The sequence below is a fragment of the Lynx rufus genome, unplaced genomic scaffold (genome assembly GCF_022079265.1).
Source record: "Lynx rufus isolate CCGP_SWC_20201006 ecotype Redwood Valley unplaced genomic scaffold, mLynRuf1.p SCAF_1, whole genome shotgun sequence".
Classification (NCBI taxonomy): Eukaryota; Metazoa; Chordata; class Mammalia; order Carnivora; family Felidae; genus Lynx; species Lynx rufus.
The window spans coordinates 132,806,022-132,821,607 of NW_025814823.1; the positions used below are offsets into that span (position 1 = coordinate 132,806,022).

At 36.6% G+C, this 15,586-nt stretch overlaps 2 protein-coding genes across 5 annotated transcripts in view; one reads left to right on the top strand and one right to left on the bottom strand.

Annotated features, from left to right (window-relative positions):
* Positions 1–5,888, top strand: part of TRAPPC13 (trafficking protein particle complex subunit 13) — a 36,470-nt gene extending 30,582 nt beyond the window's left edge. For 2 of the 4 annotated variants that reach the window (XM_047087210.1, XM_047087228.1), the window contains 5 exons: positions 56–189; positions 1,467–1,665; positions 3,095–3,195; positions 5,355–5,505; positions 5,625–5,888. In XM_047087210.1, the coding sequence (XP_046943166.1) occupies positions 56–189; positions 1,467–1,665; positions 3,095–3,195; positions 5,355–5,505; positions 5,625–5,732 (693 nt within the window). In that variant the 3' untranslated portion in view covers positions 5,733–5,888. The remainder of the gene's footprint in view (positions 1–55; positions 190–1,466; positions 1,666–3,094; positions 3,196–5,354; positions 5,506–5,624) is intronic. The other 2 variants (XM_047087219.1, XM_047087233.1) reach the window with 1 other exon arrangement.
* Positions 5,889–10,685: 4,797 nt separating this feature from the next.
* SGTB (small glutamine rich tetratricopeptide repeat co-chaperone beta) overlaps positions 10,686–15,586 on the bottom strand; it is a 42,865-nt gene continuing 37,964 nt past the window's right edge. The window contains exons 7-10 of the mRNA XM_047087258.1: positions 15,498–15,560; positions 12,510–12,547; positions 12,202–12,285; positions 10,686–10,814 (exon numbers count right to left, since the gene is read on the bottom strand). Of these exons, the coding sequence (XP_046943214.1) occupies positions 10,703–10,814; positions 12,202–12,285; positions 12,510–12,547; positions 15,498–15,560 (297 nt within the window). The 3' untranslated portion in view covers positions 10,686–10,702. The remainder of the gene's footprint in view (positions 10,815–12,201; positions 12,286–12,509; positions 12,548–15,497; positions 15,561–15,586) is intronic.

The following is a 15,586-nucleotide window of genomic DNA, read 5'->3' on the forward strand; positions in this document are numbered from 1 at the left end:
GGTAAATGTTTTAAATACCATTACACTTTGGTGGATATTTTTTTCATGTCCCCAGACTGATGAAGTATTTCTCGAAGCCCAGATTCAGAATATTACAACCTCACCCATGTTTATGGAGAAAGTTTCACTGGAGCCATCTATAATGTACAACGTAGCAGAATTAAATTCAGTCAGCCAAGCTGGAGAATGGTAAATATGAATTATGAAGTGTTTGTTTTTATTTTGAAGTATCTGAACTTTTCTAACATTTGTTACTCTTGAGTGGTTTATAATTTTCCTTTTAATTAATAGACTTTATTTTTCTTAGTTAAGTCTTATGTTCACAGAAAAATTGATTAGAAAGCAAAGTTCCCACATGCCCCTGTCCCTGCTCATAGTTCCCAGTTTTTACATCTTGTTTTAATGTGGCACATTTGTTACAATTGATGAGCCGAATTGATGACACTTTTATTAATTACAGTCCATAATTCACATTCGGGGTTCATTTTTTTGTGTCATACAATTTTGTGGGTTTTGACAAATGTAATGACATTCAGCCCCCACTACTGTATTAGACAAAATACTTTCATTGCCCTAAAAATCTCCTGTGCTTCACCCATTCATTCCTCCTTCCACATACAATTATAAAGATCCTAGCCATTTGCATTTTCTGTTTTACTGTTTGAAACATAGTCTTGTAATTTTTATAATAATTCAGTGAGGTAAATATGAAACTGTTCATCCTTTCCTGCATATGATAAAACTGAGGCATGGGAAGAAATGATGGAGAGGCTAGAAAGGATAAAAATGAAGGATGAGTTTTAAGAATATTCTCTCAACATTAAAAGGAGTGGACATAGGAAGAGACAATGTAGGTTTTTTTGCAGAAATGAAATATATATGTCTTTCTATAGATAATTTAAAAGAGGAAGAATAAATAAATACAAAGTTGATATTAATATGGATAAGAAGGAAATCACTGCAGAAAGTAACTGATTTTGTTCATCGATGAAAAATTTACTTCTATCTTATTATGGTGGTTAAATTGAGTAAAGTTTGTAGCCTCCCATATCCCCACTGAGGAAAACAGTAACTTCATTCTTTCCCTAATCTTTTGGTTCATTTTACAAAAGATCACTTAGTTTACAGTGGTATGTTTCTTCTTATTCTAAACTATTTTCCTTGATAATTTTAGAAAAAGGGACAAGATACTTTAGGTTCTGATTTCTGTCACATTTTTTCAGTTAATTGATACATATCCAGTATTTTAGGTAATATATTGCATTCTGTTATAAAGAAAGAACTAAAGGTTTTCCATATCAACGGAAACATTTAAAGAAAAGTAAATCTTCTCAGTTCAAGTCCTTTTTCATTTGTGTTGAAATGGTAAATCATGCAGTTCCCGTCCAGAAGAAAAATCACAGCCATGGTTTTTCTTTTAAGACTTTAGAGAATTTTCTTCATCTCTCTCTCTCCACCTGTCTCAGTGTAACTACATTTGGGTCAAGAGCTTATTTGCAACCAATGGATACACGCCAGTATTTGTACTGCCTAAAACCCAAGAAGGAGTTTGCAGAAAAAGCAGGAATCATTAAAGGAGTAACAGTAATTGGAAAACTGGATATAGTGTGGAAAACAAATCTAGGTGAAAGGGGAAGATTACAGACCAGCCAACTTCAACGAATGGTGAGTCTGGAAAAAACACTGGAGGGGGTTTTGGGGGATGGGAGGGGCAGACAGACCAACTTAAATTTTCCTAGGTTTATTACTAAAAATCAGCACTTGTAAAAGGTATTATTATTACCAGTGAATAAGAGATAAAAGATTAATAATTTTACTGATTTCTAGGTAGAAAATTCATATTGAGATGGATGAAAAATGTTCAAATATTAATTTATCCATAATACATGGTTTGTTACTCTACTAAACAGAAAGTAAATTACTACTTACCAATTTTTCCCTCCTGTAGTATTTCATGCTCACTGTTCATCTGACTTCCACTACATAAAAGGCTTTTTTGCAGTGTTCTGCAACTCTTGGACTTACTACATTCACCAACTCAGTTCAGACTTTTTAAAAGATTTTTAGAATCCGAGTCATCTAAAATTCAGAGAGTGAGTTCCATTAAGGTTGTCTTATAAGCATTATTTGGATACTTTTCCTAATTTCTGCTCTTAAAGCAGGGATGGCTCCCGATCTTCTTTCTTTTGTGCTAGTGAGACTATGCTACAGAATCATCCCTTTATGCTGAATATTAACTGCTGTGATATATTCTTTAAAAATTACTTTTCTTTCACTATGTCAGGTAGTAATTGGAAAAAGAAAGATTTTCACTGGGCCTAATTTAAAATATAGCAGTTAAGGGAAGCCCGGGTGGCTTAGTCAGTTGAGTGTCTGACATCAACTCAGGTCATGATCCCATGGTGCGTGAGTTCGAGCCCCATGTTGGATCTGTGCTGACAGCTCAGAGCCTGGAGCCTGCTTCAGATTCTGTGTTTCCCTCTCTCTCTGCCCCTCCCCAGCTTGTGCTCTGTCTCTCTCTCTCTCTCAAAAATAAACATTAAAAAGTTAAAAAAAATATAATAAAAATAATAAAATAAAATACAGCATTAGCTATCATCTTGCCATGGATGTTCCAGGCTTTGATGCTTCTGTGGTCTTTTCCCTGCTTGAGTGTCTTGTGAACAGACATGTATTTTTTTCCTGGATCTTTTCAAGACAATCTTACTTTTTCTGCTTAGGCAATAATCTTTTTAGAGTTATATATGTATAAGCTGCAGGATCTTTGGACAGCATCCCTTTAAGATCAGACCTATTGAAATTTCTTTACTGAGTTTTTACCTCTGAGATTCATTTGAACTCTACTGAACATGAAGTATTTATAGCAAACACAGTCAGAGTCCATAGTATTGTTCCACAGGCAATCAATGGCAGCAAAAGAAGTTAGGATGAAAAGAAAAGAAAAAAGAAGTTAGAATGACTGTGAATTATTTTTCCTGAACATCAGCTTGGAGATCCACAACTGTTGAATGAATTTGCTGATGTGGCACCTTTATTAAAGTGGGAAAGTTTTGTTAATAGATGTGTGCTAAAACTGTGTTGCTTTTTCTCCTAGGCTCCAGGTTATGGAGACGTTAGGTTGTCTTTGGAGGCAATCCCTGATACTGTAAACCTAGAAGAACCTTTTCATATTACCTGTAAAATAACAAACTGCAGGTAATGGCAGTGTTTCTGGACAGGTGTCCTTTCCCCCTCACCTGCATCAAAGAGAATTAATATCTTTTGTCTATGCTCTCAAGTTTCTCCTTGACAAACAGCCTTCTCTGAGGTTGATGTTGAATACTGTAAAGTTCTTCATCTGCTAACTGTATGTATTACATATTTTGAGGTCTTACTTTATTAGGCATTTTCTGTATTTTATTTCCTTCATGCATTGTACCCTACGAGGTAGATATGAATTATTCACATTTTATGTAATACAAAGCTAATTCAGAGGTTCAGTAACTTAGTCAAGCTGAGAGAGCTAGAGAAGATGGGGCCAGAATTTGAAACCAGGCGTATTTGACTTGAGAGCCCATGCTGTTTTCATTTTTTGTACTTCCTCACACTTCAGATTATTAACACATAAACTAGTACATTCTTATGGAATGATACATTACAGATTTAACATTGTAAGATAGATTTTTCTGAGGCATACTTATACCTGAATTTTATCTTTAGTATTAAGAAAGTAATTTGTCACGAATTTAATACAAGGGGTCACTTAATTATAGATTGGAAAATAGAGCCTTATAATAGAGAGTATAATCTAGCTATTGGGATGCAAAGAGCACAGGGCTTTGAAGCCAACAAAACTGAGGATTAAAGTCCAGTCCTATCACTTTTGGTACAACTTCTATTACTACTTGGGATGTATTATTCGTTGTGGCACTTTGATACTATTGCAGTGATGAATCCCAATGCACATAGTCTGAATGTATAATCTTTTAAAATTCCATATCCATTCCAACTTTGATACAGGAAATACCCATCCATGACAATTATAAAATTACTCCCTCCCTCTGAAGCTAGTGACCCTCCCACACGGTTAATCATTCCTTTCTGTCACAGCAAATTTTAATGTAGTTTTTTAGTGACACTCATGTATTGCTGTGGTTTTTAGTTTCTCTTTACTAAATTGTGCATTATTCAACAGAAGGGACCATGTCTTCCCTAGCATGCAGTGCCTGCCATGTCATTGGAGTTCAGTAAACAGCAACTCACATGGGGTGAAAACCCTTTGTGTATAAGTGTGTTTTTGGATTTTTTGTTTAAATTTTTTGAGGTATAGCAAATCAATGACCAAATGACAAACCACTGTAAAAAATAAAATTCATGTTAGGTGACTGAAGTTTTCTAAAAACCACCTGTTTCTTAGATCTTCAGTTTCCTTATCTATAAAAATAGGACCCCCACCACTGCCACCCACCTACACACAGACACATACACACAATATACAGTAACTGGCTTTTTGTGAAATGTACTGACAAAATTCATGTAGTGCATCTAACCTGGTCGATGGCACATAATGGATACTTCAAATGTTTGTTGCAGAGATAGATAAATATAAAGCTAAATATCATTAAATGAGTATGTGAAAGAATGTATGAATTGCAATTTAAATAAATATTTAAAATATGGAGCCAACTATGAGAGGATAAAAAGAGGTCAAACAGTTGAGTGTGGTCAGAAATGGTGGTAGAGCCAGAGGACTATTTTTTACTATGAGTCTCTGGTAATTTAAAAAAAAAAAAAAAGTGTATACCTTCATTGAAAGTTATTTTTAACTTTACATGTTTAAGCTAAACTGGTGCTATCAGTTATAAGCAGAAGCAGTCTTTTCACAGGAACACTGAACAAACGTGGATAGTATTTACTTAGAAATCTTGTCTGTCATTTTATCTGCAGGGTAAAGGAACATAGATTAAATAGCAAAAGGCTCAGTTTATCTTTGTCTTTCCTGTAGAATACTTAACAGAAATAGGAAGGAAGCATAGCAACAAGGTGAGACACAGATGTCTGGAAGTTTCCCAGAGAAATGGCAAAGCTGCCAACACATCAGCACCAGGGAGCCAGGATTCAATAATAGAACCAGAAGGCTTATATCCAGACAGGCAGATCAGTCTCAGTGCTTTAAATCCTAGAAGACACCATATCTTTCATTTTCCTGATTGTCTCAAGTGAAATAAAAACGACATTATAGCTTTTTATTTCTGATTCCACTTTTATTCTTCTGGACATCCCGAAAACAAATTCATTGGCACTAGTGGAAGAAATATCACAGAACCGCTTTGTGAAAGGAACAAGATTTATTCCTGTCTTTCTGATTCCTCCAGCAGTGAAAGGACTATGGATCTGGTTTTGGAAATGTGCAATACCAATTCTATCCACTGGTGTGGCATTTCAGGAAGACAGCTTGGAAAGCTACATCCAAGTTCCTCTCTCTGCCTTGCCCTTACTCTCCTGTCTTCAGTACAGGGACTGCAGGTGCGCTATCTTTTCAGTATTTGGGGACTGTTAACCAGTGGTCATTTACTATTTCCATTTTTTTCCTCTGATAAATTACCAATGAATGAAACTTTACACCGGTATCTTTCTCTCAATAGAGTGTCTCCGGCTTAAGACTAACTGACACGTTCTTAAAGAGAACATATGAATATGATGACATCGCACAGGTCTGTGTGGTATCTTCGGCCATCAAAGTGGAGAGCTGAAGAAAATTTCCAGTGTTCTGCTTTTCATTGAGTTTAACAGAACTTTCTGTATTTCTGTCACCTTTGTGAAATGATCGAGTCTACGACAAAAATAAGTATCTATTATTTAAATTTCTTTCCTGCAAAAGTTAAAATATTAAATATTTGTTTTGAAAACAGCCATCTACTGATTTTATCTTATGAGTTATATTCTAAAAGAATATTTGTACATTTTCTATACATCTCCTATTTGATTTCATTTCTCACCACTGGACTTTGTTCTCCAAAAGCTCTGTATTTGAGGCCATTTACCCCTAGCAAGTATCTGGAACAGGGGTTAGCAAACATTTTATGTAAAGGGACAGATACTAAATATTTGTCTTTGCAGGGAATGTGGTTTCTGTTGAAAATTCTTAGCTCTGCTGTTACAGTAGGAGAGCAGCCAGTAGGCAAAAAGAGCACAGCAGTATTTACAAAAACAGGCAACTGGCCAGATTTGGCCCGCAGGCCATAGTTTGCTGACCTTGACTTAGAACATAGAACTGTTTCTTAAAACTTTAGATTATTATAATTCTTTATTTAAAACTTTTCAATTAGTCCATTTTTCCCCTAACTCCTCAGTCAGCAGAAAAAGTTGAAAACTATAGTAAAAATAATAAGTAAATAAAACAACTAGAGTAGTCCCTGTGTAACCTTATATTGCAAACACAGTATGAGTTCTCCTAGTGTTTTCAAAGTTACTATATTTGTATGTATCTGTTTGTATGTACATATAAACAGATCTAAATTTCAGTTACTAACAGCAGATCAGAATTGGCTTAATTTCTTGGATTGTTGACTACTCTATTAACTTTTAACTAAGAAACCTGATAATTTTCTAACTCAAAGCCAGAAAGTCCTGGGGTTTTTTTCATATTGAAAAACAAGTGACTGGGGCGCCTGGGTGGCGCAGTCGGTTAAGCGTCCGACTTCAGCCAGGTCACGATCTCGCGGTCCGTGAGTTCGAGCCCCGCGTCAGGCTCTGGGCTGACGGCTCAGAGCCTGGAGCCTGTTTCCGATTCTGTGTCTCCCTCTCTCTCTGCCCCTCCCCCGTTCATGCTCTGTCTCTCTCTGTCCCAAAAATAAAATAAAACGTTGAAAAAAAAATTTAAAAAAAAAAAAAAAAAAAAAAAAAAAAAAGAAAAACAAGTGACTTATTTTCATACGGCATATTGAAAGGATTTCTACCTTCTGATATTTGATTTTGAACTCTAAGTCATGCATACTACTACAAAACTATCTGTAGATGTAATCACACTGATTTACTTATGTCAGGAACAAAAGAGTGAGAAAGTTAATATTGTAAACAACTTTGAGGGGCTCCTGAGCGGCCCAGTCGGTTAAGTGTCCAACTTCAGCTCAGATCATGATCTCGAGGTCTGTGAGTTCAAGTCCCATGTGCGGCTCTGTGCTGACAGCTCAGAGCCTGGAGCCTGCTTTGGATTCTGTGTCTTCTTCTCTGTCTGCCCCTCTCCCGCTTTTGCTCTCTCTCTCAAAAATAAATAAAAACATTTTTTAAAAAAAGATTGTAAACAACTTTGCAACATGAATATAGTAAGTTTCAATATTTTGTAAGGACAACAAAAGCTTATGCTGTTAAATAAAAACTTATTTTGGTAAGTTGAAATTCAAGAATGTATATAGAATCGCTTAACTGTTAGAGGTATTAAGTCAAATACAAAAATTTGTTTTTCTTAAATGCATAAATATTTATTGCCATGACAAATTATTTGGTCCAAAGTGAAAGCTATATTCAGAATGAGATTTGCCCCTTAAGTTGCACTAATAATGAAATCTGTGCAAAATAAAGTAAAAGCAGTGTAAAGTTGAAGTCTGTCTTCCAGAATGAGTAAGACTGATTAAATGATAAGACTTGATAGTCACTGTGTATTTTGATTGCTTTTCAAGTATCCTCTCATGACTGAACCTTGTGTTTCATTGTTCCAGATTTTAAAAGTAACATATAATGGTCTTTTGGAATCTGCTATATAATTTGATCTAATTATAAACTCTCTTTTTATGATAAACATCGTCCATTCCTTAAGTAAAGGTTAGATAACATCATCTTGGAAGGGATCTGTTTAAATCATATTATAAAAATTAGGTAAACAATTTGGTATATTAAATGAAAATGTCATTTGCATAAAAAGGACCTTTTAGGTTTTACATAGCATCATAACTGCTATAGCTACAACAATGAAATGTGGTTAATGGAAGCCAGTCATTCCTAAGGGGAATGTATATAAAGATTCAATGTTTTCTTGTTCCACACCAGCCAGTATAGTATTTGGGGCATTCCTTATAATTTCTTAGCACAGTCCAACTACACAAAACTTTCTTGAAATAATTTGCAATGCAATGATTCCAAAGTGATGAAGGTATCTAGAGAGCAAAAATCCAGGTAAGTGGACAGATACTTACAGTGAATTTGTTATAGGTGGTATAACAGCCAAGAAACAGATCAGAAAGTTGAAATGGAAGAAATACACCAGCTCTTCATGTAAAAGAATGGCTGTCCCAGCTAAAGATATTAGCAAATCAAGACATTGTTTTAAAATGGTTTTCCTTATAATGCCTTGGTCTGATTTTGGTATCAGAGTAATAGTAATAGCTAAATAAAATGAGTCAGAAGTGTTTTCTCTTTTTCTGTTTTCTGATAGTGTAGAATTGATAGTATTGCTTCCATTAAGTGTTTGGCAAAATTTACCATTGGAATCATCTGGGCCTATAGCTTGCTCTGCTGGGGGATTTATCTATTTCCTTACTGAGCTTTGGTAGCTTTTATCTTACAGGGAATTTGTGTGTTTAATGTAAGTTGCCCAATATATAGGCCTAGAGTTGGTCACTGTATTTTCTGATTACCCTTTAAAGTCTGGAGGGCTGCAGTGATATTCCCTCTTTCACTTTTGGTACTGTTGATTTGCATTTTCTCGATTTTCATAGTCAACTAAAGGCTTACCAGTTTTACTGATCTAAAAGCATTTTAATATACTCAAGATAGTTTTGCTAGAAACTTTCTCTTACCACTGGATAAGAGTAGCTATTTTTAATTAAGTAAGCTCTATACCCAACGTGGGGCTTGAACTCATGATCCTGAGATCAAGAGTCACATGCTGTAGGGACTCAGCCAGCCAAGTACCCCAAGAGTAGCTAATTTTTAATTGTGGATCAGGTTTCACTTTTGTTTTCAGCACAGTCCTTTCATGTGAATAGTTAGTACTTCATTCTGTATTATGCTTGAACACTAGGAGTTGAATTTAACCTCATGAACAATAAAGTTGGTTTAAGTGGAATACAGGATATTGAATTCAGAGGGCCTAAAATTTAAGTCCTGCTCTTCTCTGGCCAGACTGTAGATTCCTATGGGTTTTCCCTGTAAGCTGAGCACAGGCAGTGAGGTATTTGCTGGTCTGAGGAGAAATCTCTAACTTACGTTACTCTAAATTAGAGTCCTTAGACCTACATCAGAACCATGTAGGATGCTGTTTAAAAAGGTGATTCCTAGGCGTTACTATAGGACCTATTAAATAAAAATGGAAAGTGTGGCTCTGGATCTGCATTTTTAATTCTTACAGTGAAATTACAGAACCACTGTTCTAATCTCACAAGAGGAAAGAAAGGAAGAGTTGATTTTTAACCTTGTAGATACCACATTATTAGTCTTTTGAGGAGAACAGTTATAGTAAGGCCTTCATCATCATGAGTATTACTGAGTTAATTTTATATTACTTAATTTTTCAGTTTTCTCTCACAACACTTGTGAAATGATTATGTGTTCACCCAACTTTACCAATTTCATAATTAACAAAAATTCTAGTTAAAATGGTCTCTCATCACTGTAGAGTCATGCCATTAATACTTAATGCCATCTCTTCATTAACTACTATGATCTGATGTCCATAAAATATTTTAAGTCCCCTGTTATGTTTACATTGCATCAAATTAAGATGAAGCATAAAAGCAACATGCCAAGCCAAATTATAGCAAAGGTTTATATGAACAAGCAATGTTAGTGATAGAAGCTTTTTATAAGCCATCAAATAATTAGTTTTAAAAAATCAGTATTTATAGGCACATAATTAAATGCCACTTAGAAAATCCTTAACTTGAGAATCAAACCACTGGCTTATTTAAATGTAAATATATTTAAGAGTTTCCATGGTAAGGTGACCATTGGGGAAATTGTGCTAGTTAAATTGAATAGTTATACAATGGACCTAACCAGTACCATTAAGGATTTCTAAATGTATTTGATTATGTACTTAGAGTAATTGGCCATGCTAACGTTATCAAGATCAAACTGCAGGCAAGATTGGTTAAGAACTATGCAAACAACCTGAACATCCTACTTTCACCTTCTGTACATTCACAGCATCTATTTTTCATTTCAAAACAGCCCTTGCACCAAATGCTGCTTCTCACCAGCTCTTAGTATTCCTTGTTCCGCATCAGAGCAAGCAGCATTAAGGACAGTACTGGCCCCTGTGATAGATATTCAGTACTGATAGCACTATCAGAGCTAAAACTAGGCAACAAATTTCTTCTCTCCAAACATGCTGTTCCATGGCTGTATATTTCTCCTGAATCAGCATGAGAAACCTTTCCTCTTGGTCATCCCCATCTTTCAAAAAAGTCTGCTTAAGGGAATTTGGAGCTAGAGAACTTGCCAATACACAGCACTACTGTTCAATAAATATACTCTGCTATTAGGTCTAATATACAAATATGATGATGATGATTTGATTTGAAAATGGAACCCTGTTCAGTACTATACTGGCACTCAACAGGGCTAATGATCATTTGTTTACAAAGGAGTCATGTTCAAGTCTGTTTATGATAAACCTATCATCTAGACAGATTGATTCTTTAGGTGTCTTTGTTTTGGCCACTATCTACAGCAAACATTTAAGAGCCATAATCATTTGTGCTCTGGGCTAGGGTCCCTGGTCAAGTCAGGAATGTTCTTCAGTACTGCTGCTGAATGATCTGCTCCGGATGTGATTTCTAAGTTGCTCTATAAGTTCAGGATTCTGTTGCTGTATCTGCTGAGCGAACTGCTGTCCCCTGTAGTAAAGAGGCAAAGTGGTATGAATTAAGAATTTCCAGTCACATAATACCCATGCAAAAAGAACTGCAGAGGATGTGGATATTACTCAGGGGGAACCTTTTCTATAAAAACAACTTTTAGAATCATGGCTTTAGTATCTTCAAGTTTACCAATGCCTCCATATAGCATTATTACAGCACAGTGTTCTTTATAAGGAACAAAACACCATGCTAAAAAGTGACTCCCTGAAATGCATATAATCCACACGACAAATAAGCTAAGGGCTGAAAAGTACATGCTTTCATTGTATGTGCTCAAATACAAGGCAAGGAATTTCTCTTGTCATCAGGTATGATAGGTGTCATACCCATTCTGGTCACCTGTATGTCACCTAAGAGAACTGATTTTTACAAAGGCAAAGAAATGTAATACAAATTCCTGAGTGTGTAACCCTCAATTACAAGTGTTACATATCACTATAATCATGCCACTTAAAGATCACTGTAAAAATGCAATATTCTAAGGGGTAACATGGTTGTGATCAAAAAAGGAAATGCTCTGAGGGTTGATGGGAGGTGGGAGGGGAGGGTGGGTGATGGGTATCGAGGAGGGCACCTTTTGGGATGAGCACTGGGTGTTGTATGGAAACCAATTTGACAATAAATATCATATATTGAAAAAAAAAAAGGAAATGCTATTTGTGTTTTCATATAACATTTCCAGTGACAACATGACACACAGACTGAAAAATCAATTCAAAGAGTAGAGTATCTTGGGGCACCTGGGTGGCTCGGTTGCTTAAGCATCCAACTCTTGATTTCAGCTCAGGCCATGAATTCACGGTTTGGGAGATGGAGCCTCAATTGAGCTCTGTGCTGACAGAGCCTGCTTGAGATTGTCTCTCTCTCTGCCCCTCCCCCACTCACATGCTTGCTCTATCTCAAAATACACTAAAAAAAAAAGTAACTTGGCTGGAAGTGAAGGTAGTGTGCTCAAGTAACGAGAAGATGCAAAAAGTATCTTTAGTGATGACATATGCACTGAAAAGTTCAAATGAAATGGTTTCCTACATTGTTGGAACATTAATATATGTAATATGTGATTTTTAGATACACCTAAATTAATAAATTAATACATTCTTTAAGTAGATATTTGAATTTCATCTACATCCTTGAGTAGCTATTCAAATCTGCCAGAAAACTTTTTCATGGATCCAGATCTTCTGGATTTCTGCCCTTCAGTCTGAAAATTCCGATTTATAAACTTCTCTAGATTGCATAACTACTGAGGCCACTGATAGGAACAGTGAAAGAAAATTTTAAAAAGGAAACCCTGGTCCTCTCACTTTAGAGGCAAGCTGTAAAACATAAACTTTTTTACTATTTGTATTTAAGTAACACTTACGCTTGGATGAGGCTAGACAGGTCAGTTAGGCCTCCAACTCCAGCAGCAGGTCCCCCAATGGCATTTGTCATCATTCCTGACATTCTAGAATAGGCAAAAGATAGATCACTAGGATTGGTATATATTCTTAACAAGCAGACTAAGGAGAAATCAGCTAAATATACCCGCACTGTGTAGGAAGTCAGGTCAAATATGCATGGCTATCAGTTCTAATTGGCATTTATCTATCATTTATCACTTATCATTTTGGCGGTGATGTGCTCAAATTAGGAACCTGGCAGGTAGGTGGAAAGGGAAAATATACTTACAGCTGCTGAACTTGAGGATTCTGCATTAAACTTGCTGCCTGGAATTGAAAAGCGGCATTTCCCATTAAAGGCAGTTAATATTTATGGGTCTTTAACAAAGACTTGGAAAAAAAAGAATGAAAGCAAAACCAGTATATAGTAACATTTTCTAGAGTTTTAGCATACTCAACGAAGTGGGAATGTAAAAAATAGAGAAGTACTAGAAAAAATGGCAGTGAAAGTATATTGCAAGGATAAAGAGGTTACACACACTATAATAAACTAAGCAGTTTACTTCCTACTACTGACCAGATCAATAAAGCCAACAGGAAAAATAAAAACTTTAAAAGTATGGCTAAAGAATCTTCTACCCTTGAGGGTCTCCTTCAAAAGAGGACTCTAGGAGATGTGACCTTGCTCCATGGGGCTCAGCAGTATTAATCGTTCCTGTGCTTACAGTAGGAGGAGAATTCTATTCATGCATGCATTCACTTGTATAACTTTTCGTTTTGAAAGCATAACAATTTTTTTTGCCTCAAATTTGTTCCATCAACAATGTTCATGTAAAATTTAAATGGAGTCTAAATCTTTGTAGACAGTAATTTTTCATTCACTGACCCTAAACAAGGTGTTGGGAGAAGCCATCACGTGCTCTCATTACCATAAAGAGAACTGTTTGACTTGCCAACAATTCAATAACTCTCCTCAAGTTTCAGGATTGGTGCTTCTGGTACCAACGCATGAGTGCTATGGACATTACGCAGGAAAACCAGGATTTATAAGCTATAAATATAAAGCATTTCATTTCACAAACTTTTTTTTTTTTTTTTTTAGTTTATTTTGATAGAGAGCAAGAAAGAGCATGAGTGGGAGAAGGGCACAGAGAGACAGACAGAGAGAATCCCAAGCAGGCTTTGTGCTGTTAGCACAAAGCCTGATGTGGGGTTCTAACTCAAAAACCGTGAGATCATGACCTGAGCTGAAATCAAGAGTCGAATGCTTAACTGAACGAGACACCCAGGTGCTCCTTTCGCAGAACTTTTTATCTGATTCTGCAAAAGCAGTTCACCCTCTTCTAGTTTCTGGGACGTAGAAGAGATACAGAGGAGATGCTAGAGCTTTTCTGGCCACTTTGAAGTATGCAGTCCTCTAGTCACTCTAAGGTAGAAAACAACCTCCGGAATTCACTTCTTACTCACTGTAATAACCAAATACACAAAATTCATTTACAGGCAAAACGTTTCACCTCCCAAACGTGGGCCTACTAGAGGTGGGCCAGTTGCCTGCTCTTTTTTCACCACAGTGCCTCTATGCCTCTTCTCCCAGCTTGTTAGGCAAGAGTCCTGGCTCTGTGGGAAGGAAGAGAGTCACAGGTGCAGGCAAATTCTTTGATGACTGGTACTAGCTCAGTGGTTCTGCACCTGTGCTCAGTGGGTGTGCAAGTTGTTTAAAACTACTCTGGTTCTCTATAGCGGCACTTTTGAGGTCCTGCAGAAACTTCCCCCACCCCCACCAATCTGGGCATTTCTCGTCCATTCTCTGAAAAAGGTAATTAACTTTCTGGAAGGACAGTATGAAGAACACTGTAGTCCCAGGTTCTTCACAGCCCTCTAGTCCTGAGGCTCTGTATTGGAAACCTTTCTGGGCAGATTCACACAGGACTATCTTATGAGCACATGTGCTCACCTTGGTCCACAGGAAACACATCTCCCCTCCACTGGCTTCAGTACAGTTACTTCCTAAACCATACAGCCTTCTTTAGCTGGCATGTCAGACCCCAGTCTACTGTCTTCCAAACTGAGGGCCATTTAGAAAGCTCTCTAAGAAGGCCAGAAAAGCCTTTTCTCTGTGGGCTAGAGAGGAAGGCAGCCCTTTACTTCCCTCATACATGAAAAAGGGCTTTGTAACTTCAATAGCTTTCTCCAAAAAGCCTGACTCTCTATCAACCTGACTCTTTATACAAGTCACACAGTATGTTTTTTACCCGCACCTTTTGCAGCACTTCACTTTGGTGCACAGCGTCTCGAGGGCTAAACCAAATCTGAAAGTATAAGAAATCCATTTTCACATCCTGCTACAAGAGCATAGCCCGACACCCACAAATGAGTAACAATGCTTAAAAATGTCACAAAACCTACAAAGGGACATATAATTGTTGACATGTAAACCGGAAGACCAACTTAAATTTGATGGGCTCAATCCTGAGACTTGAAGAGAGTTCCTGAATTATTTGCAAGTCGTAATTAACTACTGTCTACAAAGATTTCAACTACCAATTGCTACAAACCTACTAAATGTTCAAAAGACTTCTTTAACTCACTGGGAATGAGCCCTCCATGCCTTTCAATTCAAATGAAGATTTTTGTGATGCATGACAACATTTTTTGAAGGAACCAAAGGCGAATACAAGTAGTACCGCGCCCTTCCAAGGGCATGGCATGTGGTGGAATGAATGATTCTCAGCCAGAAATATTACAGATTACCCAGGTAATATCCCTGACCCATGAAATCAGAGTTTCCACATTTTGGACCAGAACATATATGTTTTCAAAAAGATCCATGAGTGATTTTGTTGTTTTGTAGGATGAAGTACATACAAAGGAGAATTATACTAAAAGTTCAAATAAACTCTTATGAAAGGAAGGAAGCAGACCATGTTGAGAGGAGAGCTTAGGGAACCACCACAGCCAAACTCCTTAGATCAGACCTCCATTATTAGGGATCTTCCTAAGGCCACTTTCACGTAAAAGAGTTGTTTTTAATCTTTTGTAGATTTGCAGACCCCTTCACCAATCAGATGAAAAAAAAACAGTTCTCTCTAGAAAAATGCATATACATACATGTATAGAAATTTTTATATACAATTTCAGGGAATCCATGGGCTTCCTAAAGTCCATCCATTTTACCCCCACCACCTCTACAAAAGCTCCCCTATTTGTTTCTTCAAGTTTGGGAACCATATAACTCTATGGAAAACAACCAGCAGAGCAGAAAAGGAAATATACTCACCATACTAATGAAGGCTGGATTATTTATTAAGCTAGCCATGTCAAAGCTCAATCCAGTTCCTGTCTGTAAAACAATTGTATCTGAGAATT